General features: G+C 35.7%; 3 protein-coding genes across 3 annotated transcripts; all 3 read right to left on the reverse strand.

Annotated features, from left to right (window-relative positions):
• Nucleotides 1-7,041: 7,041 nt before the first annotated feature.
• LOC128200667 (uncharacterized) lies at nucleotides 7,042-11,325 on the reverse strand. The gene is made up of 2 exons (XM_052894799.1): nucleotides 10,712-11,325; nucleotides 7,042-10,187 (listed from the first exon to the last, which is right to left on the reverse strand). Exon 2 carries the CDS (start codon nucleotides 10,180-10,182, stop codon nucleotides 8,548-8,550), a length of 1,635 nt encoding a protein of 544 aa, XP_052750759.1. The 5' UTR covers nucleotides 10,183-10,187; nucleotides 10,712-11,325; the 3' UTR covers nucleotides 7,042-8,547.
• A 5,595-nt stretch (nucleotides 11,326-16,920) lies between these two features.
• Nucleotides 16,921-18,737, reverse strand: LOC128200668 (uncharacterized protein K02A2.6-like). Its single transcript, XM_052894804.1, has 2 exons — nucleotides 17,635-18,737; nucleotides 16,921-17,122 (listed from the first exon to the last, which is right to left on the reverse strand). Exons 1-2 carry the CDS (start codon nucleotides 18,735-18,737, stop codon nucleotides 16,921-16,923), a joined length of 1,305 nt encoding a protein of 434 aa, XP_052750764.1.
• Nucleotides 18,738-20,153: 1,416 nt separating this feature from the next.
• LOC113518522 (cyclin-dependent kinase 9-like) lies at nucleotides 20,154-24,663 on the reverse strand. The gene is made up of 5 exons (XM_052894800.1): nucleotides 23,976-24,663; nucleotides 23,672-23,757; nucleotides 21,352-21,489; nucleotides 21,040-21,119; nucleotides 20,154-20,953 (listed from the first exon to the last, which is right to left on the reverse strand). The coding sequence occupies exons 1-5, from the start codon at nucleotides 24,658-24,660 to the stop codon at nucleotides 20,734-20,736; spliced, it is 1,209 nt and encodes a 402-aa protein (XP_052750760.1). The 5' UTR covers nucleotides 24,661-24,663; the 3' UTR covers nucleotides 20,154-20,733.
• Between the last annotated feature and the right edge of the window lie 673 nt (nucleotides 24,664-25,336).

Below are 25,336 nucleotides of genomic sequence, written 5' to 3' on the forward strand. Positions count from 1 at the left end.
AGGGGGTTTTGCCAGTAGTTGCCACGTTTGGCAAACTCAATCTTTTGAGATGTTTTAAGAGAGACGCTGTTGCCCATCCTTTGCTCTCTTAGTCGCCTCTTACGACACCCACGGTAAAGGGAGGGGTGGCCTATTCTATGGCGGGACCAGACGGAAATAGATATTACGGGATATAAGGGTTCAGATTGCTCAAAACGTGAACTAACATTCATAACACCAACTTCTAGGTGAACTTAAACTAAGAAAAATATATTGAATTAATTGAAATATTGAAAAAAAATATATGACCCTAGAAAATAAACGAAAGTACATAATTAGATAATACATAACTTAGATGTTTATATTTCGATGATATATCACGTCATTATAAAAAGGAATGTCGAAAAAAAGCGCGGGAAACGTTTAAAAAAGCGGGAGTGTTTTTTGATCTTCTTTAAATTAATTTTATTTTTATTTATATAAGGATTAGTCTTTTTTATATATTGTGTATTAGATTGTATATTTTGTAGTAATAGTGTTTGTTGCTGTAAATATTGGTAAGTAAATTACCTATATTAACATTATGGATCCACCTATAGACCCTGGGGGGACAACCCCCCAGGTGTCTGCAAATATAACTATTCCATTCAATAATAGTTTTGATATATTGGGTGAATCTAGTATGGACACAGATGGTTCTAGCGTTGCAAGTTCTAAACGTAAGCGAGTACGTGGTGAATGTCGCATTTGCAAACATTGCAATAAAAAACGAAGGAGGCACACCAAGGGTCTTGAATCTAAAATTAAAGATAGTGATTGTCAATGTATTGAAGATGAGAATCAAACTCAAGTATCAATACCAGTTGTAAACAATACCGAGTCTGTTAAACCTGCTTCTCCACCCAGTACTTTAAGCAGAACTTTGTACAATGTCGAGGATATAGCTCCTTATGTCGTTCATGTACAAAAAAATGAAACACATCCTAATGATAACACTACATTACATCCTATTGCATTTGGTCGCTTTTTACACACTAATAAGATAAATAATATAGTGAATGGTAGCCTCAAAAGAATAGGAAGAAACCGTTTATCGCTTTCTTTCTCAAATTTTGAAAATGCAAATGCATTTTTAAATAATAGTAACTTAGAGACACATAATTTTAAGGCATTTATACCTTCTTTCCATGTAACCCGTATGGGAATTGTGAGGGGTATTCCTAAAGATTGGACAGAAGAGGAAGTAATCCAAAATATATCAGTACCAATAGGTTGTGGGAAAATTCTAAAAACCAGAAGAATAAAGAAAAAGACAATTAATGAAGGACAACCAAGTTTTATTAATACTGAAACCATTGTTATTACTTTTGATGGACAAATATTGCCAAAAAGAGTATTTATGTTTTACACATCATTAACTGTAGATTTGTACATTTACCCTACTATCCAATGCTATAACTGCTGTAGGTTCGGACATGTCAAGATGCAATGTCGTTCAAATCCTCGGTGTTATAAATGCAGGCAAAATCATACAGGTGATAAATGTGAAGTAGATGAGGAAAATGTTTCTTGTATCTTGTGTAATGGTTCTCATTCAGCAATTAGTAAAAAATGTCCTGAATATGCACGTCAGAAAGCCATTAAAGAAACAATGGCCCATAGTTGTGTTTCTTATGCTGAAGCATCAAAATTTCATCCTCCAACTTCTAAACTATATTCAGATGTATTAACATCATCATCTCCTTCCAATAAATCTCATTTTCAATCTTCTTTCCTTAAAGAGAAATCATCATTACCACATATACAATCATCATATAAAAAAACAGTTACACTTGAACCACGCTCTCCTCAAAAAATACAACAAGGATATGATCGTTCTGCCCATGAAGCCATAGTTAAGGAATATAATATTCCTGCTCCTTCTAATGGTTGTGCATTATCATCAAATAATATTGACAATAATCAATCCATCATTGATATTATTCTCATGCTTATTAAAGTGTTATCGCAATCAAAAATGATACAAACTACTTTACCACCGTCCAACGATGCCATGTACAATGTATTTTCTCAATTATTAACTTCTCACAATGGATTACAAAGTCCAAATAATTCAGTGGAACTGTCGTAGCATAACAAATAAGAAATCAGACTTATTTTATTTGATTAATAAATATAATCCTTTTATAATAGCTCTCAAGAGACTTGGTTAAAGCCAGGATATCCTTTTAGGATTTCAGGCTTTACAAGTCTCCGTGATGATAGAGCTGACGGATATGGCGGTGTTGCCATATTGGTCAAAAACTCCCTTCTTTTTTCTTCTTTTTCGCTTCCTGTATATAGCGGCATTAATGCAGCTGCTATAATTATAAATGGTATCTGTTTTGTTACTTTATATATTCCTGATCCTACATGCCAAATATATTCACAACTAGAACAATTATTTTCAATTTTACCTAAACCTTTTCTCGTAATGGGCGATTTTAATGCTCAGCACCAATCGTGGGGCAGTTCTACTTCTAATTTTTATGGTGGAAAACTCCTGACGATAATTGACACTTACAACTTATGTATTATTAACTCAGATGTACCGACACGTAGAACTGCACCGAATGAAGGGTTTAGTGCTCCTGATATTTCAATATGCTCTTCTGATTTAGCTTCTTCACTGTCGTGGTATCCTCATTCCTCTACCTTCGGAAGCGATCACTTTCCCCTCATTCTTTCTTTTCCAATTTCCATTCCCTCAAGTCGAAAGAGTGGTCCTCGACTTAAATATAATTTATCAAATGTAGACTGGAATATTTACAAACAATATTTAGATAATAAAATATCGGAGTTACCTATTGTTTATCATGGAAATGAACATCAATGTTGTAATGACTTGATAATTAATATGAAGGAGGTTGCTGATTTATTATTTCCTGTTAAAAATAGTGCTTCAGGGAAAATTCCCTCCCCACCTTGGTGGGACAAAGATTGTACGGAAGCAATTAAAAATCGTAAAGAGGCTGAAAAAAATTATAATAATTACATGACATCAGAAAATTTTGAAATTTACACCGCAGTTTCACGTTCTACTCGAAAACTACTGAAAAAAAAGAAATTGGAAGGTTGGAGAAGATTTTGTTCTTCTATCTGTCCAGAAGTTAATTCATCAGTCGTTTGGAATAATATTAAAAGATTCAGATCTGCCTTTAGTGATCATACATCACGTTCTGCACTCGATTTAACTTTAGCGAATAAATTTTTAGATCGCCTTGCTCCTAGTTATGTGCCGGAATGCCTTTACAATATTTCTCTATCCGTCTCTGACGAATTATCTGAACTTGAGTCTCCTTTTACTCTTGTAGAACTTAAAGGTGTTCTAGCTTGTATTAAAGACTCTGCACCGGGAGAAGACGGTATACCGTATTCCTTTTTTAAAAATGCTAGCGATGCGACATTAATTTACTTTTTAAATATAATTAATTCCATAATTATTTCGGGAAATATACCTACTTCATGGAAGTCTCAGATTATTATACCATTTCTAAAGCCTCATAAACCACCTTCTGAACCATCTTCATACCGTCCTGTTGCACTTTCCTCTGTCTTACTAAAGCTAGCTGAACATTTAGTGAAGAACCGTCTAGAATGGTTTTTAGAAAGTAATAACTTACTATTCCCGAACCAGTTTGGTTTTAGGAAAGGTAAGAGCACCTTAGATAATTTGAGCATTCTTATTTCAGATATTCATATAGCTTTCTCACAAAATTTGTCAATCCTCTCAGCCTTTTTAGATATAAATTCTGCCTATGATAATGTAATAATTTCTATTTTAAAAACTAAATTACAAGCTTTAAATGTACCGGTAATGCTTTCTAATTTCATTATTAATATATTATCAGAAAGAACAATACATATGGATCTAGATGAAGATACCAAATTATCTAGAACAGTATGGAAAGGCCTTCCACAAGGATCTGTTCTCAGTCCAATTTTATTCAACATATACACATACGATCTAGAATCATTCCTTGATAAATCCGTAAAAATTTTACAATATGCTGATGATCTCTTATTATATTTTATTGCGAAGTCCATAGAATCTGCTTCTGCCAAATTATCTGATTCATTAGATTTGTTAAAAACGTGGTTAGATGAAAATGGTCTTAATCTTTCTGTAACCAAGAGTAGTGTAGTTTTGTTTTCAAGAATGAGATCACCGCAACAAATTAAGGTGCTTTATGATAACTCATACATTCCTATAAAGACTGAAATTAAATTTTTAGGTATCGTGCTAGATAATAAATTAACAGGTCTGTCCCACTGTAATTATATTTCCACGAAATGTGAGCGTAACCTCAACATTCTTAGGTGCCTTGCTGGAGTTTGGTGGGGAGCACATCCCGTTTCACTAAAACTTGCTTATAATGGTCTTATAAGGAGTGTCATTGATTATGGAACTTTTTTGTTAGCTCCAGGAAGTTCATTTGCTTTTAAGAAATTGGATTTAATTCAATCAAAGGCCTTGAGGATTATCTCTGGAGCAATGAAATCAAGTCCAATCAATGCTTTACAGCTCGAAGTCGGTGATCCACCTTTGGTTTTAAGAAGGCAATATTTATCTGATCGCTTCTTTTTTCGTTGTTTACAATTATCTGATCATCCGTTTATTCAAAAGTTATCTCAACTATATATCTTTATTTCGTCTTCATCTTATTGGAAACATAAAAAACCTCCATGTTTAATACAAAGTTATGAAAAATATAAATCCATAGAATCTCCCACTTTTACATCGTCCTGTTTTCCCATTTATAAATGCTCATATCAATCTTTAGTTTTATCTCCTAATATTAAATATGATTTTGGGTTATCAAAAAATGATTCAGAATTGAATGCCAAATTTATGTTTATAACTGACATTGAATGGAATGAATGGCACTACATCTTTACTGATGCATCAAAACCAGACAATAGCGGTTGTGTAGGTGTGGGTGTGTTTCATTCACAATTTAATATCGTTCAAAAAATTAAACTTCCACCGGAATCTTCAGTTTTTACCGGGGAATGCTATGGTATTTTAAAAGCTGTAGAATATATACTTTTAATGAAATTACACAAGGCAATAGTTTTCACTGACTCTATGAGCTCTTTGCAAGCTCTAGCCAAATATCCGTTTAAATCAAAACCAGTTTATCCCATTATTTGTGACATAAGACAAAGTCTTTATCTTTGCATGTTGAGAGGGTATTCCGCTTCTTTTGCCTGGTTACCAGGACACAGTGGTATTAGCGGCAATGACAAAGCTGACCTTATTGCAAGAGAGGCTGTAACTTGTGGTGATATGTATCCGTATCATAATTACTGTAGTGACCTAGCTTGTCTCCCAAAAATATATTTAAGGTATGCCTGGAAGGAATATTGGGAAAAAACAAGTACAATAAAAGGAAGATTTTATCGCCTTATACAACCCGATATTCCTTTCAAACCATGGTTTTGTAAATTAAAGCTTGGAAAGACCGCAACAACTATTATAACTCGTATGCGTCTAGGTCACGTATGCACACCTTCTCATTTATACAAGCTTGGTATTGTACAAAGTTCGTCGTGTAATTGCGGTGCTGAAGTGGCGGACTTGAATCATATATTCTTCTCATGTTCTAAATTTGACCACACCTCCTTTTTAATCATCTCCGATCCATCCGTGTTCCATTCCCAACTTCTATTCTTACTCTACTTTCTTCCAATGATCCTATTATCTATAAAATACTATCTTCATATATATATGATAACAATATTAAGATTTAGTTATATTACATGAATACATTTATAGTTGCATCAATTGCTTTTCCTATATATTTATAAGTATATTCTCATATGTACAAGTATATCCTTCATATCCTATAAATATCCTAGACCTAATCCTTATCCTTTCTAAATTCGTTTGTGTTAGGTATTTTTATTACTATTATCGTTTCCCCGTTTTGTTCTTGGCAAAATACCCCAATATCGGGGTGAACGCCACAAAAGAAGAAAAAAAAAAAAAAAAAAGTATATTTCTGTCAGGGGGTCAGTATTCGATATCAAAAATAATAATAAATAGATTTATTTTCTCTTCACAATTCATTACAGTGAAATACAATGTTTATATTAAACAAATTATAAATATAATTGTGAGAGACTGGTGCCTGAGATAGGTATAAGAATGCCTGTATTACAGCTCACCAGGGCCTCACTCCGCAGTAACCCTGCTGAGTGAGGCCCTGGTGACCTGAACTTACTAAGCACTTGTAATACAATAAAAGAAATCAAAGTAATAAATATAATTTATAGAAAGAGATATTTAATTATAATTTAATCTGGAGGTTGTATGTGTGTGTGTGTGTGTGTGTACACACACACACAACTTCCAGTGCGCGTGCGTGTGTGTGCATGGGTGTGTACGCGCGCGCGCGTATTGTGACAATGAATAATTTTCATTGGAGGTAAAAAGATAAAAAAGGTTGTTGATGTCTGCTCTTAAAAAAAAAAACAGAAATAGAACAGTTTTGTCGTTGTCGCTCTTAAAATATTTAATAAGTAAAAGATTTAATTTCACAATCGTGAGAATTTAATTTTAGAATTTAATACTTCTGTATTATTAAATAAACTAAACGCAAAAGGTGTGTCGCTAAAAAGACATTTCAAGATTGAAACGTTTATCGGAGGATTCAATATCGAAACCCTGTGTAAGTATAACATTTACGAAGTAATCTCAGGTAACTTTAGCACGCTTTAGGGAACTGAGTGATCTGAGTATGTAATTAAAAGAATTTTCACAAATCCAAGGGTAAATCATTTGAACATAGTTTGAATCCAGGTTTTTCCAAGAGACTACAGTATGGGGTTCTTCAAAAGGGGGGTAAAGAGGTTTTTTCAGGGTCGGCAACGCGCGCATAATACCTCTGGTATTGCAGGCGTTCATAGGCTACGGTAACCGCTTACCATCAAGTGGGCGTATGCTTGTTTGCCACCTCAGTGGTATAAAAAAAAATCGTTTTCGCATTCTCGGATCTATTTTCTAAACCTTGTCGTTAGAGATGGGCAATCCACCTGGGTGGGTTTAAAGTCTGGTGGGTAAAAACCGGGTGTTTTGGGTTTATTGGGTTTAAACCCCATAAACACCCAAATTTTTGGGTGTTTATGATTTTGTACTTCATCATCGTCATCTCAGCCGCAAGACGTCCACTATACTGGACATAGACAATATTATTATGCAGCCTACAGAATAAAAAACTTTTAATTTGATTTTGAGTTTATTAAGAAAGAGATGAAAGTAAAATGTAAAACTACAGTCAATCACTGTCAGATTCAGAGTTATTACAAGCGATGAATTGTATAGGTTCGATAGGCTCTATTTCGTCTAAACTGTTATGTTCATTTACTTGCTCAATGAAAGCTTCTAAGGTATTTTCTTCATTAAACTGAATGTCCTCGCATTCAGCTTTATGTTTAAGATTCCAGTTATAACAAATGAATGAAATTTTTTCAGTTCTTTCAGTTGTAAGTCGATTTCTTTTGTTATTATGTATGTAGCCTTGGATACTAAAGGAACGCTCAGTGGCTGCCGAAGTACAGGGAGCTGATAGAATACGAATCGCTACTTTGCTTAACTCAGTGGAACCACAAATACCTTTCCACCATATTAGGGGCTCAATGCTATCTAATGAGCTCCATACAAATCCTCTGGCCCAAAAGTTTTCTTTAGCTTTATAACACGCCAAATCTGCCATTACATTTGACAAACTTAAGTGTTGGCTTAAATTGTAGATAAACTCCATACCCTTAAGTTCTTCCTCTTGAGTAAGTTCGACTCCTAGAGTCCTGGGGTCTAGAATATATGCTGCAAAATGTATTGGCCTCATTGCCATATTGCATCTTGAAGATACTGATGTTAGAATCTGCTGTTTGCTTTCTTCGCTCAATGTCGAAATCTCATTTAATGCAAAACGTATCTTAGCTTGTACATCTCTAAATGTAATGTATGTGCGATGCAAACGATTCTGGTCGCTCTCTAAGTAAAATATGCTTTCAGTGACTGGTTCCAAAATACTTATACATTCCCCTGTCTTCGTCCAGAAATCATCACTTAGAATTAAATCTTTAATATCTCTTGAAATTACCACATCTTCTCTAACTGTTAATATTTGCAAAGCTATCTTATTTGCTTTCAAACTTTTTAACGAAGTAACATGACTTCCCCATCTTGTAGCACAAAGCAATTTTAGTGTTTGTGTAGAATCTTCACCCTGCCTTGATTTTATCAACAAGGAACTTAATCGTTGACTCCTTTTAACAGTTTTTATTATATTTATGGCTTGCATAATAAACACAGTTACTTCTTGTATCTTTACAATATCTTGGCACAACAAGTTAAGGATATGTGCACAGCAACCGAGAGGAACAACATGTGGATATTTGAGTTTTGTTAATTCGAATGCCTTTTGTATATTTCTAGCGTTATCGCCAATAATTTTTTTTTTTTTTTTTTTTTTTTACAACACAGGGGGCAAACGAGCATGCGGCTCACCTGATGGTAAGTGACTACCGCCGCCCATGATCACCCACAACACCAGCGGCATTGCAGGTGTGCTGCCGGCCTTTTAAAAAGGAATATACTCTTTTCTTGAAGGTTATGTTGTCGTATCGGTTCGGAAATACTGCTGCTGGAAGTTGATTCCAAAGAATGGTTGTGCGTGGAAGAAAGTGCCTTGAAAAACGCACGGTGGAAGACCGCCACTCGTCCAGATGATTGGGATGAAACTTTAGTTTGTGGCGGGTTGTACGGTGGTGAAAATCAGCAGCAGGTATCAATCCGAACAATTCCTCAGAACACTCCCCATGATAAATTCGGTAGAAGATGCACAGAGATGCAACATCTCTGCGCAGTTTCAGTGGGTCGAGTCGGACAGTAAGGCGTTGACTATCGATAATTCGAGCCGCCCGACTTTGAATGCGGTCTAACGGAAGGAGTTGGTACTGTGGCGCTCCTGCCCACAGGTGAGAACAGTATTCCATATGCGGCCTGACTTGGGCTTTATATAATTTCAGGCGGTGTTCTGGCATGAAATATCGTCTCACCCTATTGAGTACTCCTAACTTTTTGGAAGCTATCTTAGCCTTCTCCTCCAGATGACCGCAAAACTGGACGTCGCAAGATATATCAACGCCCAGAATTCCTAGACTCGACTTTTTATCAAGGGAAGTGCCCTGAAAGTGAGGAGATACGACAAACGGCGTCTTTTTTGCGGTAAACGCGCAGACTTGTGTCTTTTTGGGGTTAAATTGGACAAGATTTTGTTCACCCCAGATCGAAACTTGATGGAGTGAAGTTTCGATTTCAGACACAAGTCTATTCCGGCACTCATCGGTATGTGCCCGCGAGATCTTTGCATGACCGGTATATAATGTATCTCCTGTACTGTCGTCTGCATAGCAATGAATATTACTTATCTGTAACATATCATTGATATGCAGAATAATAAGTACAAGAAACTTATTTGCTCCATACACTTTCATTACTTTTTCAACTTCTTGGCTAAGGTATTCACTAGTGTGAGGATTACTTTCTGTATTCAAACTTTTAACGTATGCAGGTTGAGGTTTTGATATAAGAAAGTTTATTATTCCTTCATTTCTGAAATTAGACCAGCCATCGCACTGAAGGTGTAAGTAACTACAAGCATTTAGTTCCTCATTTAACTCAAAACGCATTTCTCTATATATTTTATCTAAGTATTTTGTCGCTAAAGCTTTACGTGAAGGTATTTTAAATTTTGGTTGCAATTTTTCGAAAAATTGTATCCATAAAGGATGTTGCACCATCGATAATGGCGTCCCTGTTACAAATATAGCTCTCGCTAATTCTGTTTTTATATGATCATCGGTGTCTTGAAACTCAGCATTTATTGTAGTGTTAGCAGACGACGAGGGGCTTATAAAAGAATCATTTGTCTCTATTTCTGACAGTCCAGACATTTTGGTTTTGGACGAGCTATCTTTTATAAGTTTCATAGAGTCTTTTAATGTTTCTGGAGATTTTGGACAAGTGATAAGATGTTGAAGCATTTTGGCAGCATTACTGAATTTGTAGACCTTATTACAAAGCTTGCAAGAAACAGACTTGTTTGGTAAAGTACGGTAGTGCTCCCATATGCGTAAATCTTTAGGTCTCCCCATTGAACCTAAAAAAATGAACGATGATTAGTTGGTCTGACGAAAATTCAACAATAGAGTGCCTATTTTTTTACAATGATTATTTCTTGTTATTTACAATAAATTTATTAAAAAAATAATAAAATAAATACAAAAAACCTTTGTAAAATTACATCTCCTCGGAGGATTAAACGCAGACGCTAGTTTATTATCGTATTGTTCTGTATTTTTCTCAGCAACTTCTTTAATTCGATTAGGTACTTACGCATATTATGTTAAAAATAAATATCTAGTACACATCTTAGGCTATCCACCATTATTATCCAATGACGACTCTCAGCTAACTATGCACTATCATCCAAAATAAACGTGTATGGAAAATTTTATCCCAGTCGGTTGAGGATTGAGGATAATTGCATCAACATACGAACATACCTACATACTTTTATTTACATAACGCAAGCTAAATAAAAGCTTGTAATAATACATCTAATTTTAAGTTAAAATTGTTAAGTGATCATGATATAATTGTATCATTCAAAAATCCACTTACCTTTAATTATTTCTTGTTAAGTATAAATATTATTTCAAATCTGCTCCCTTAATATGCACTTTTTTACTGCTTTTCCTACCTAACACGTTACCAGGAAGTCACGTTACCAGAGTCAGAGTAATAGTGAACACGTTTGACAGTGATTGTCGTCGCCTCATATTCAGCGTCGACGAATAGGGGAATCCCCAGTCATAATGTATTGCATGCGTGGCGGTCTTACTTCAAATCCATAAACAAAGAGATAATTACAGAACTCGATACTAGATGGCGCTGTTTTTGTTTGAAGAAAGTTTGCGGGCTAAAATACATAGAATTTCATCAATGACTTCCACAAAGAACAACATTTCTGTTTTTTCTAAGTCCGTATCTCTTCCGTATATTTCATAAGATATAAGCTTGGGCTACATTGTTATGCAACGTGATTTTGTCGCTGTCTTGCTAGCAGGGTTGACAGATATACGATTTAAATCGTACTCATACTATTATTTGTCTATTTTTTAATGTACGATCGTAAAGATTATGATCGTAATTCGCACAAAAACATACGACTTTTTGGTTACCTGGCAACATTTTTATTATGAAACGAACATGCTCACATCATCAGTCACATGCAACAATTTATTGGGGATTTCCCCTTCACATCTGGCAGTCCTGCTTGCTAGAATATAGGTAAGTCAGCCACAGTTACTGACGATCGATATTTAAAGGGTATTGTTTTTGTGCTAAATATTTCATAAAAACGTTATTTAATACTTTGTGGATTATTAATTTAGTTGATAATCACTGGAAGTAAAATGGATGCTAATTTGAGAGATCAAGATCTTCGTATAAAACAGTTAATAAAAGAAAATCTACGTAAGTACTCTTTTTATACCTAGGTAGGTAAGGTATAATAAACACAAAAGGTACTTAGATCGCGTGTGTTCGAAGCATTTATTCTAATAAATTTAATTTAAAATTGTAGAAAGAAAAAAATGTCTGCCAAGCCGTAGCCGAAGCCGATCTCCAAATATATTTGGCGATAGTGAGACCCAGTGTCCAGATGATTTACCCAGCGTCGTCGCAACAAACAAAAAAAACGAGGATAAAGTAAAAGAAAATTTACTGAAAGAAGAAACAAACTGTTCTAAATGCTTAATTTATGGAGAAGAGGATAAAAGAAATGAGTATTTCGGACTGTTAGTGGCTCAAGAATTTAAATATATACGGCCATGTGTGCGAACGAGGTGTTATGAAGAAATTTTAAAGTATCTACGGGAAGCAAAAGGCCAACATGTTAATCAACTGCAACATGAAAACACTGAAAATTAATTACTTTCATTTTATTATATATAGATTTTTAAAATTTCCTGAAATATTATTAGTTAACGTTTTATTTAATATTGTAGAATTGATCAATACAATTTATAAAAATAATTTATTGGTATTACTTACATATTTTCAAAAAAATACGTAAAAACCTATTTTTTTGGGTGATTATGGGAGTTTATGGGTGTTTATTGGGTTTTTACCAAAGCACCGGGTTTAAACCCGGTGCTTTGCCCATCTGTACTTGTCGTACATACAGTCCACTTATATTCTCGCACAATTGTTATGACAGTTTTAGCTGGTTTCATAGATATATCCCACAATCCATAATTATGAGGATAGTGTCGACTTTTGAATAACGTATTCACTTATTGAATGACAGTTCTCAAACTGATGGAAGTAAAAAAAAAATAAAATTAGAAAAGAGAAAGTGTGACATTTTAATTCAGTTAAGAATATTCTCTGTAATCTGTTTTAAAAAATTAATTACTGTTTTAGTCATTGCATTTTATATAATGTTATACTAGTTAACATCACATAAAATCCTAAATATATAATACTATTACTGTAATTGTGATTGACATTGGTTTAAAAGGTATTCGTTGATTCAACATAGTGATCTTAGGAAAGGGATTGTTAGCAATGGAGTTTGACAGCCCTATTGCTAGCAATATGCCCTATTAGGTCGCGGGGGTTACCATTCCATTATCACCCATTAAAAAAAACAGTGATCTTTGAATTTATAACATGGCGATTGAAAAGGCGGGAAACGTTCAACTTGCCGATATTGTGATGAATGAAGCTAAAATTAAAATACTTGACGCCGTCGTACAAAAGAAATACCGATTGCCATTGGAGAAAAGAAAAAAAACAAAATACGATATTTATAGAAAGGACAAACATTGGAAATGACAGTTAAATATCTCGGTGAGGAGGTAATCGGGAATAATATTAAGGGGTCATCACACACACAGGTCAATCATCGACTATGGAGTTAAGTCGATATTTAGGCTTGACAGTGGGCGGCAGGGATTTGCAGATAATTCTCTTGTGTCTATTTGTGCATGTAACTGGATGCAAACAATGGATGAAAAACTTAACATACAATACTGTAAGTTAATCACACTGTTACTTTGGTTTGATCATTAATAATTTAAATAGATTACAGACTACTGCTAGAGCTACTGCCCAAAAAAATAAGATAGAAAAATAAAACATCTTTACTCAATTGTACTACAAGATTTTTATCTTATTCTTATTTCAATCTTCTACAAAGAGGGGAAAGGGATTGTTAGTAATGGAGACTAAAAATCCCATTGCTAGCAATATACACAACCTGGTCAACCTCCTCGCGGTTCCCCCTGGAAACTATCATGGTAATTCCTGTTGAATTCATCATGATGGGCTAACTGGCCTGTTTTCATTCTCATCTATCACCCTTCACTGATGCTCCACCAGCGTATCCCATTAGAGCAGGCGGGGTTACCATTCCATTTTCATCTACAAAAAAAAAAATCTTCATAAAACTTTTTCTATATTACTCGAAGTTTTTGATAGAAGGTTAATGACATAATTTTATTTATTTATATATTTATTAGTTTTAAATTTTTCATAAATCACTACATAGCATTTGTGGACTACTCCAAAGCCTTCGATAGCATTACAGATTCATCCATATGGCATGCTTTGGCTGACAATAATATAAACAGCACCTACATAAATATTATAAAAAATATTTACTCTAAAAGTATAAGCAGAGTTAAACTGGAGAGGCAGGGTGAAAAGTTCACAATTGGAAGAGGTGCAAGACAGGGAGATCCACTTTCTCCAAAACTTTTCATAGCAGTACTTAACAACATCTTTAAAAGTATCGATTGGAGCCATGAGGGTATATGGATACTGAATAAAAGACTAACACACTTATGTTTCGCAGATGATATAGTACTTTTTAGCGAATCGGCTAGCAACCTAGAAAAAATGCTACAAGAACTAGATTTGGAAAGTAAGAAAATTGGCCTAAATATGAATGCAACCAAAACAAAGATCATGACAAATCACAGCAAAAAATTAATCAAAATAAATGAAAATGAAGTTGATAGAAGAATAAACACAACATGGAAGAAATATTGGGCTCAAAAAGAAATCCTTAAAGGGAACTACAGTCTCAACTTAAAAAAGATAATTATGGATTCCTGCATCCTGCCAAGCCTGACATATGCATGCCAAACATGGACCTATACTGAAAAAATAAAGAACAAAATCCTATCATGTCAGCATGCGATGGAAAGAAGTATCTTAAAGTTAAGAAAAATACAGAAAATAAGAAACACTGATATTAGGAAGAAAACCAAAATAACAGATGCTCTTCAGTATAGTATGAAACAGAAGTGGAGATGGGCAGGTCATGTAGGGAGGTACAAAGATAAAAGGTGGACTCTCCAAACAACAAAATGGCGAGGTCCAGCAGGAAAAAGAAATGTTGGAAGGCAAAGAAAGAGATGGGCAGATGACATAATAAAGACAGCGGGAAAAAAACTGGACAAGTATTGCTATAGATAAGGAGAAGTGGAAAAAGATGGAGGAGGCTTTTACCCTTGGGGACTACTGAAGTGGATAAAAAGCTATAATAATAATAATAGTTTTTAATTTTTATAATGGGTAATAATGGAATGGTAGCCCCACCCGCGCTATTGGTATACACCGCCGGGGCACCAGTGAAGGATGATAGGTGAGGATGAAGCAGGCCAGTTAGCCCATTGTGACAAATTAACAAGAATTGTTCACAATGGTTTCCAGGGGGAACCGTCGACCTAATAGGGCATATTGCTAGCAATGGGGCTGTCAAACTCCATTGCTAACAATCCCTTTCCCCCCACTACATTTATTGGTTTGTTTGTTTGTTATGTTATAACGCCTTAACAGCTTAACCGATCACTGCGAAATTTTGGTATGGATTGTTTTTTAAATTAAACCATTAGACATAAGATACGTAATCTTTAATAATAGAATGACAATGCACGTCATAAAAACATACATTTAGAAAACAGTAGCAAAGAGTTTATAACATTCGTCCACTCCTAACAAGACTAGGACATCTCTGCGATAAGACGTCGGGGTGGTTTGACAACTCGCCTACTACGTCTTACGTCAATTGCGGATGTACCACTACTACGTATTAACCCTTCGACTGTAGGTGGCGAACTGTTCCTTTCAAGAACGTTAGGTTTAAATACCATCTTAGTCGAGTACTTCGGCGTTTTGTCGTTGCACCTCATGGGTATTATTTCAAATTGATCTTAAACAACTGGCTGTGTTGAAACTAAGGGTAAATTTCTTTCTTTTGAACATGTTAGTATATTTTGTTGCATGCCTTCGCTATCTTGAGTATTATTAAGTGGAGATAAATGTTCTTCAATGATTCGCTTCCTTATCTGGTCAGCATGGAACTTTTTCATTCCAACAGGGGTATTAATTAAGTAAGAATAACGGTGTGTGCGTCGGGCTACATTTCCTTGTCGTGTTCTATGTTAGCTTGAAATTGTCTGTAGCGAAGGGATCTTCTATGATTTTTTTGTTTTTTTTTTTTATGGTTGAAAATGGTATGGTAACTCCGCCTGCGCTAACGGGATACGCTGGCGGGGCACCAGTGAAGGGTGATCGATGAGAATGAAAACAGGCCAGTTAGCCCATCATGATGAATTCATCAGAAATTAACCATGATAGTTTCCAAGGGTAACCGCGAGGAGGTCGACCTGGTTGGGTATTTTGCTAGCAATGGGATTCTCAGTCTCCATTACTAACAATCCCTTTCCCCCCAATGATCTTCTAGGATTAGGTTTAATGTTGTCTAAAAGACAACGTAGTTGCCGCCCTAATAGAATTTCTGCTGGTGATTTACCGGTATCAGTTCTAGGCGTAATTCTATAGGTAAATAGAATGTTTTCCAAACGTTTTTTTGAACTTAACTCATCACATGTACTAGCTGACATTCTGGTTTTAAAAGTGCGAACTAGTCTTTCTGCTAAACCATTCGTCCTAGGATGATAAGGCGATGACATAACGTGTCTAATACCGTTGCATTTGCAGTATTCCTGAAATTGTTGAGATGTAAATTGAGGGCCATTGTCCGAGACTATAATTTGTGGGAGACCAAAAGAAGTGAAAATTGTATCTAGTTCATTGCATAGCTTAGTTGTAGTAATCGTAGACATTGGTTTAATTTCATCCATTTAGATAGTGCGTCACAGAGCACTAACCAAAATTTGCCTTCAAAAGGACCCGAAAAAATTACGTGAACCCTCTTCCATGGATCATCAGGGATAGACCACGAGTAAACCGGTAACTCTGTTATGTTAGGGCGGTTTTCTTGACAATTGCTGCATCTTTTAACCCACATGTCAATATCCTCATCGATTGAAGGCCACCAAATATAATAACGAGCCAGAGCTTTCATGGCAGATATTCCTGGATGCCCTTTGTGAAGAAATTTCATTACAGAGTTCCTTAATGAATAGGGAACAACAATACGACCATGCCACATCAGAATTTTGTCTTCTAATGATAACTCACAACGTTTTCGTAAATATGGTCTCAATTCTTCTGACAAATTCTAACAATAAGTGCTTTATAGTATTCCCAAATTCGTGTATAATATAGTATATATCATATATGTGTAAGTATATTTGTTATTCATATATATTTATTCGTTTATATATGTAATATTAGTATGTATGTATATCAATAATTAGTAGTACCGCATTCGAGTATTCTGACACTTGCCTATGGGTGACTGGGAGAGAATGCTTTTAGCATTAAGTCCGCCATGTACACATATTTGTACTAATGAATAAATAAATAAATAATCTAGGCGCCAACCAGTTTTTAAAAATTCATTGACTTTTTTAAGAATCTTTCTTAACTTCGTTTCTCAGAATGTCTTCAGATATAGGTAGGTCATGTAGCTTACCCATTTGGTGACGTGTGTCTATTTTATGATTCAAAACTTCTGATAATGAGGGTTTTTCGTGAGGGTTGGGCATTCGTGAGAGATAGTCGGCCATGACGTTAAGTTTGCCTTTTGTAAATACAACATCGTAGTTATAGCTGCCAATCAGAAGGGCCCAACGTACTAGACGGTTGTTACATAACTTAGGCAGATTCCGTCGAGTCCCTAATAAATGCATTAAAGGTTTGTGATCAGTCACCAAGGTAAATTTTCCACCACGTAAATATTGGTCAAATTTCTTAATTCCGAAGAAAATGACAAGCGCCTCACGATCGATAACGGAATATTTAGCCTCTGCTGGTTTTAATTTCCGCGAAGCAAAAGAAATTAGTTGCACAATATAATTATTTTTATGGTAGAGGACAGCACCAACCTCTTTTTCAGACGCATCACAAGCGGTTGATGACAACAAAAAACTGGTTGACTTTCGTTAAAAGCAATTAGGGGTTTAGAACGCAAAATTATTTTTTTTGCCTTATTAAATATTTTATCTTCTGTTTCCGACTATTGCCATTTGCGGCGATTTCCCGTTAAGGTATGTAGATCTGCGCATAAACTATGTAAATGTGGAATAAAACGTTCATAAAAATTAACTAAACCAAGAAATGACCTGAGCTCTTGGGTGTGCTTGCTAGGTGGGGCTGCTTTCTGAATGGCTTCCAGTTTTGACTTTGTTGGACGAACGCCATCTTTATTAATAGTGTGCCCAACATATTCAATTTCTTCTTGAAAGAAAGAACATTTCTTTAAATTTACCTTAAGACCAGCTTTTTCTAGTTTTTCAAGTACTATGGATAGAGTTCTAAGATGATCTAAGTCATTTTTACCAGTTATGGCAATATCATCAAAATATACTGCGACATTTGGAATATCTTCAAGTAGTTTGTCTAGAAAATGTTGGAAAATAGATGGGGCTGTGGAGATTCCAAAAGGCATTCTATTATATTGAAAATAACCTTTATGTGTAGTAATAGTAAGATATTTTTTTGAGTCAGCAGCAATTGGAAACTGTAAGTAGGCGTCTTTCAAATCTATTTTGGTAAATTTCTCTCCCTCTGCTAATTTTTGACGTAATTGATCAAACAAAGGAACTGGATGTGCATGCGTAATAAGAACAGGGTTTAAAGTGCTGCGATAGTCTCCACAAATCCTCACTTGGCCATTAGTCTTTATCACATTGACAGTAGGCGTTGCCCATTCGACAGGAGTTATATTAGGATCTATTTCAGTTACTATACCAGTATCCACGAGCCGCTTCAATTCTATTTCGATATTCTTTTTCAAAGAGAACTTGACAGGTCTAGGAGGAAGGTGTTTAGGTTGTGTACCAGGTTTAATATGAATATTCACTTCATAGTTCTTGACTTTACCCAGTTGATCATCAAAAAGAGAATTGTATGTATTTAAAACCTGCTTAAGCGTTGTAGGTTGTTGTAAAGTACGAATAGTGTAGACTGGTTTAGGAAATTCCATATCGAATACTTCGCTCCATTGTAGACCAAATAGCATTGGATCTGCATTTTTCATAACTATTACTGGTACAATTCGTTCCTGATCTTGCACTTGTACCGTCACGTCCGTCAAACCTAATGACTTAAGTTTTGAATTTCCATAAGCACGTAGACGTGGTGCGTCAGTCAACTGGGGAGCTCCTATTTGTTTCCAAAAACGGACATCTATGATAGAATAAAGAGATCCTGAGTTCCAATCCATAGTACATGGTTTGTCATTGATAATGACGTAAATTTTCTTGCTGTCCTTGCTTTTTTTATTGTTGATCTTGTGAACAGTAGTTAATTCATCTTCAGTATCGTCTTCACTAGGGCTTGAGCTCCTCGCCGTATAATCGCTGCTTCCGGAAGAGTAGTATCTATTAACTTTATGTAATTTTTTACTACCTTTATGTATTTGTTTGTTTTCGAAGGATAAATATGCTCTGTCAGTTTTCAAACAACAGTTATCAAAATGTCCTTTATTATTGCATTCTTTGCAAACATTGTCTTTAGCTGGACATTAATCCATGCTTCCCTCGTTTTCCACAACGGCGGCATTGATCAGGGGTTATACGTCTTTGTTTCTGATTACGATGACCTGATTTATTTTGTTTAACCTTATAAACACTACTTGCTATGTTTGCTGTATTTTCATCACCTTCCGCCAGCTCACGTGATTGAGCAACTGCAAAAATTTGGGAAAAGGTTACCTCAGTAGTGCCGTCATGATAACTTTCTACTAGGTCCGGCCATTTTTGTTTAAGGTTAATTAAAAGTTGCGTGTGGTTAAGACCCGTTGCAAAGCAGTCTCGAAGTTGTCGTTCTTAATAACATGTCATTATAGCCACAGTCTTTACTCAATTCTTTTAATCTATTCGCGTAGTGCTCCATTGTTTCTCCATCCTGTCTAATACAATTCCAGAATTCAGAAAGTGCACGATACCTGGTTTTCTTTGTGCGGTACAAATCCATTAATTTTGATTTTATAGTATCATAAGTACTCGATTCAAAGTTAGGTACAAGTCCAATTTTAATCTCATGAAAAACTTCTGGTGATAAACAATTGATGAGCAAATCTTTTTTAATGTCTATGTTTATGTTATTATCCAAAATTTGGCACTTGATTTCAAAGTAGTCAAAAAAATTTTCTACTGTTGTCGTTGTAGGGTTAAATTTTTCACATTTGAAATTGTTCATTATGGATAGTTTGTTGATACCTAATGTGCTAGAAACGGGTGTGCAGGGTGTATCCTGATTATTCCCGGCCATCACGGGCGTCTCCGCGGGGCCACGTTCATGTTGTGTTGATGTTGCAAGTAATTGAATTACTTGTGTTAATTGTTCATGTTGCATGCGCTGCAACTGCAGGAACTGTTGAAATTGTTCTGCGTCCATTTTTTTGCTACTCTCGTCGCCACATTTTATAAATTAAACCATTAGACATAAGATACGTAATCTTTAATAATACAATGACAATGCACGTCATAAAAACATACATTTAGAAAACAGTAGCAAAGAGTTTATAACAGATTGGAGAATGATATAGGAATGTAATCCCAGTTAGTAAACATATCCCAGTCACACGGACTAAGTCGAGGGGATAGATAGTAGAAAATAAAAGACTGAACAATTTTATTATAATAATTATTTTATTCAGTATCACTTACAATCACTGTAGGAACTAGGTATTGAGTTGTACACATATATACAAATTATCTTCAGTCTTTATACAAATTTTCAAATAGGTAGTAAATGTTCCAGCAGAAGTGAACATTTCTCTCAAAGGGTTGAAAAACAATAAAAAATTAGAGCAGGAGGTTCGACATGTTCTGCTGTTTCTTCTACTGAACTCACTTTGACAAAACTGTTCAGTTACACTGGCACAACTGTACAACATTCTGTAAACACTATTCTAATTAATTCAAGTTAACTCTGTACAATAAGTACCTACATAACATTCTAAGTTTATCACAAAAGTACAAATTGATAATGAAATGTACATTTTCTTATATACTAAAGTTCTAGAACATTTCACTGTCTTAATATACCTTATAGGCTAGTGTCCTGCCTGCTGGGCTACCAGTCCATAATCACATATTAAAAAATGTAGCACATAGCACGAGCTCTGCTTAGTTTGGAACTGGATGGCGTGTATTACTTGTATACTAAGTGGCATTAATTGGCTTTGTTTTACATGAACCATAGAGGTTTGTTATTTAGTATACTCTGTCCTGATAGCCGGAGTACTGCGTCAACTGGGTCGGCTTTAGCTGAGCGGCTGCAACGCGGTGAGGATGTTGGAGGTGCTCCGGCCGCCGCGACGGTATTAGGTACTCGAACATACCCTGCGAGTGTTGAGCGAGCATGTTCGCCAGCTCGCACGGCATCGGGTCCGTCCAGAAGAAGTCGTGGTTAAGCGCTGTGTCCGCGTCCAATCTGAGGGGAATTAACACCAATCAATAATGTGATTATAGGAATACAAGGACAGAATTATGTTCTTCAAAAAAAAAAATCCTATTTACCTCTTCGCTGGGTCCAGTTGTAACAATTTATCTAACAGGTCACAGCCGTAGGGATCTTTGATGTAGCGTTGTAGCCTTTCCTGAAAGGAAATATTTTGTTAGTGTATTCTCTACTTGGAAGTCGCATACTTGCATCATCTTTCTTCACTAATTTGTGGTTGGCCTAAAATGTATTTATTTATGTTATAGCAAGGATTTTATATTTGCAAGAATGGGGTATGGTTTTTGTTCATTTGCTGGCAATGGGACTGTTAGAGCACATCTCTTTCTTTTGTAAGCCTGTAATGATGACGAATGCAGTACTAACAGTACCTTGATTATTCTCTTGTGTCCCTTGGGCAGCGCCATTTTGTTGTAAAGCTCAAGGCTCTCGACGCCCGGCCACACGTCGGGCGTGCACGAGCCACACAGCTGCGAGATCTCAACCAGCTGCTGCTGCTCAGTCGAACCCTGCGTCGACAGCCAATAATAATATACATTATATATCTGCGAGAATAAAACAGCAGTAGGAATGAAGAGAACTGTAAGGTGTTACGCATTCTAGAATGTTTTTTAAGTAATATCGCTGAAGAATGGACTAAACTTGAACTAAACATACAATGACTTAACTGGATACGAGCCGGTAAGGCTTGCACTATATAAAATGGGTCTGCCTTCGGGCATATTAGAAAGCATGCAGTAAAGCAGTGCCAGTGCCAGTGTGAGTCTACTGGAAAAGGCTTATTCGGCTCCAGGAGAATATATATCTTAAAACGGGGGATGTCGTATGGCAAAGAAATAAGGTAGGGAGAAGTACAAAAGTACCAGTACTGGATCACCTAATTTTCTCAAAGTAAAGACTGAGAATAAATTAAATGACTTCTACAAAAGTTATTAGATATCAAGAGACTCAATTATTATTATTATTTTATTTGACGAAAAACACAAAGTTACAAACAAGATACAATGGTACCCACACTAGACGAACCTGTGTCGTAGGCACCCGACAAAGATTAACAAATCACAAATGTGTTATAATAAAAAGTACATAGTGGGCGGGTATTAATAAAAAAAGGAGTATAAAATTGAAATAGTTAAAAAAGTAATAAAATCAACAATATAGATGCAGAAGCAATTATAGAACACTAATAATATATGCCCTCAAGAGAAACGAAGTTGAGTAAATGAATGTGGGAATGTTCGTGAGTATGTATGAATGTGTGTTGTGTAATCCATGTGAAAGATGTGTGTGTACTGGTTGTTATCACTTTCCAGACCACAGTTTTTCAGTTGCTTCATAACATAGTGATAAAAGATAATTATTTAATTTGTGTTTCATAATATGTGAGCCATGACCTATCAGTGGACACACTTTGTTAATTTTATAGTACATTGACGGAAATGCAAATGCACCAAAACGACGGGCAAAGGAAGATCTGATGGTAGGAATGTTTAGCTTGAGCCTCCTGAAATGTAACAAGGAAGAGTGATCAAGAGTTTTGTGATATAAAGTGACTGCTTTTAAAATAAATAACTGTCGAACTGTGAGTACATTGGCCTCAGAATATAAAAAAAAACGAGTGGGATATTGAAATTTTTTCCTAAGGATTATGAACAGAAAGAACAGATCTTTGAGCACGCTCAAGACGGAGCATGTCAGTTTTTGTCTGCAAAAACTGACATGCACCGCATGCAAAAATTATAGGTTGACAGATGGCTTTATAAACAAGTAACAGTGTTTTACTATTTAATCCGTTTCGAAAAAGTTTCATGATATGTACGATTTTTCAAACGCGATTTGACAATCTACAAATATGATGCCTGAACGTGAGCCTCTCATCGAGAATAATACCCAAATACTTTAGTGAAAACGATCTCTTTAGAGTTTCACAAGAACAGATGAAATCCCCTGAGCAAGAGTGTAGCTTAATTGCTAAAAAGGCTGGTGCACTGGAAGGCTTTGTTTTATGGAAACACATATAACTGGTCTTTGTCGTGTTAAGAGTCAATAGATTATGATTCAACCATTGTCCGAGCCTCGCTATGCCCCATACTGCTTTTTTAAAGACTTCTGTCCAAGAACAATCCCGAAAGACAATCACAATATCGTCAGCATAACAAATTATTTCTGTATCGTCATTTAAATTAAACAAATTCATTATATCATTTATATAGATAATGAATAATAGAAGGCCGAGAATGCTGCCTTGAGGTACGCCAAAAGGTACACATCATACATCTCACAGTGAACACATGTAAGAAATTTTAAATAATTAAATTAGTAAGAGTACATATAAGCACGTCTATTTGTTTTGCAGTTACCCGCACCACCATGACGATGACCTTAAAGGTTAATTGAGATTTTCAATTGGAAACTCGAATTTTTTAACCAGGATCAATGTAGACCGCAAAACTTTACATTCAGCTTATCATCTATGAGATAGGTCGGAATGACCACTGTAATGGTTGCATATTTGGATCGATGAAATCAAAAAGAGTGCTTTTATTTAAAAATTTCAAGTCGACCTTCAAATAACCCTCAAAGTCATGTTCAAGATTAGTCGCCTGAGCGAGAAATTAGAATAAATTAATATAAAATATATAAATAATGTCCTCGTACTCCGGTTTGATAGAAAAGATTTAAAAAACTCACCTTCATTATAGGTGAACGTGTCCACATCTCAGCCATGATGCAGTCGGCGCTCCACATGTCCACCGGTGGACCATAATTGCGGTTACCTACCAACAAAAAAGTGCAATGCATTAACCGTTCTCTTTTCATCTATTTAAAAAAATATTTATTACATCTCAGGAAAAGTGGGAAACTATGAATTTTGGAATTATTCACGAAATCACATAATTAATCTAAGCACATAAAGAGAAGCGATATAAATACAAAATCGTCTCATAGTTCTGGGACTGATTGAAAAATATGAGATATAAAAGAAAAAACTCACCTAACAATAACTCCGGAGGCCTATACCACAGCGTCACGACCCTGTTAGTATATTTGTTCGCTTGTCCCGACTTCGCCACTTTGAATGCCCTCGCCAGACCGAAGTCTGCCAACTTCAGTAGTTCATTCTTTGCGACCAACACATTTGCCGGCTTCAAATCTCTGTGCAGTATGTTGTTCACATGAATGTAGAACAGACCGTTAATAAGCTGTTTCATCACCTTCTTGATTTCTCCCAAGCTAAATTGTACATTAACATTCGATAGTAGACCGGCTAGGTCGTGCTCGCAAAACTCAAAAACTAAATATAAAGACGACCGGTACTTGTTGCGAAGCGTCGCTTTGGTCTGGCATATTTCTATTAAATTCACTACGTTCTCGTGTTTGAGCTGTTGTAGCAACTTTATCTCTCGTAGTGCCGTGATCGGGAAGCCTTCATTCGCATTGATCATCGACACTTTCTTCATTGCGACGAACTTTTTATTGTTCGTGTTACGTACTCGCGCTTTGAACACCTCCCCGAACGTGCCTTGACCAATTTTTGCGACTATCTCGTATTTAGACGATTCGTCGCAAAAGGGGAATTTAAATTGCTCCAGGTATTTCTTTTTGTTCATGTTCCGGGTGGTGGAACTGGAGCTGGTAACTGGCGAATCGGACTCGCGAGGAGCTTTGATGTTTTGCATATCGGAAGCAAAACTTCAGTTGATCACTTCAGTTAGGGAAATTTAAAACCTAGTTATGGGATATGATATGTATTGGAATAATATTAATTTTGATTTCAAATAAATAAATATAATGTCATAAACTGATCTTTTAACATACACTTATACTTCATAGAACAGTGATTAACACAAAACACTGGTCCGGTCACTGAGACGGCCTGAAGTGCACTGCCATAATGAATAAGCTCGCCTGCGCGTGCACACCTTCGAGCGTCGGCGACGGGCACGGTAATGTACCTAATATGTTTTCTATCTCATTTTGTGCCTTGATTGTGAGTAAGACACGAGATCGGCGTTACTTGTTATTATTGTTGTTTGTTGCAAAAGTTATCGATTTTACAAATGTAAGGTATAATAGTATAATAATGCTAATTGCCTTACCTTAATTATCTATAACTACATCATAGTCAATTATTTGTCTATTGTCTCCCTACAGAGCGTAATGTCACAGGTTTTTTGGGTATGCATATAAAGACATAATATCGGTGGGAGATATGAACATCGATAAATCTCACAACAATCAAGACAACTGGTCAGATAACTATCTAAATATGACAACCTCTGGAGACTTAGAGACGCCTGCACATACGATCCCGATACGAAAGTTCTCATGTCTAGATCACGTTTTGTTAAAGAC

Source organism: Galleria mellonella, unplaced genomic scaffold (assembly GCF_026898425.1).
Source record: "Galleria mellonella isolate WM207_F2 unplaced genomic scaffold, CSIRO_AGI_GalMel_v1 utg232, whole genome shotgun sequence".
Lineage (NCBI taxonomy): Eukaryota > Metazoa > Arthropoda > Insecta > Lepidoptera > Pyralidae > Galleria > Galleria mellonella.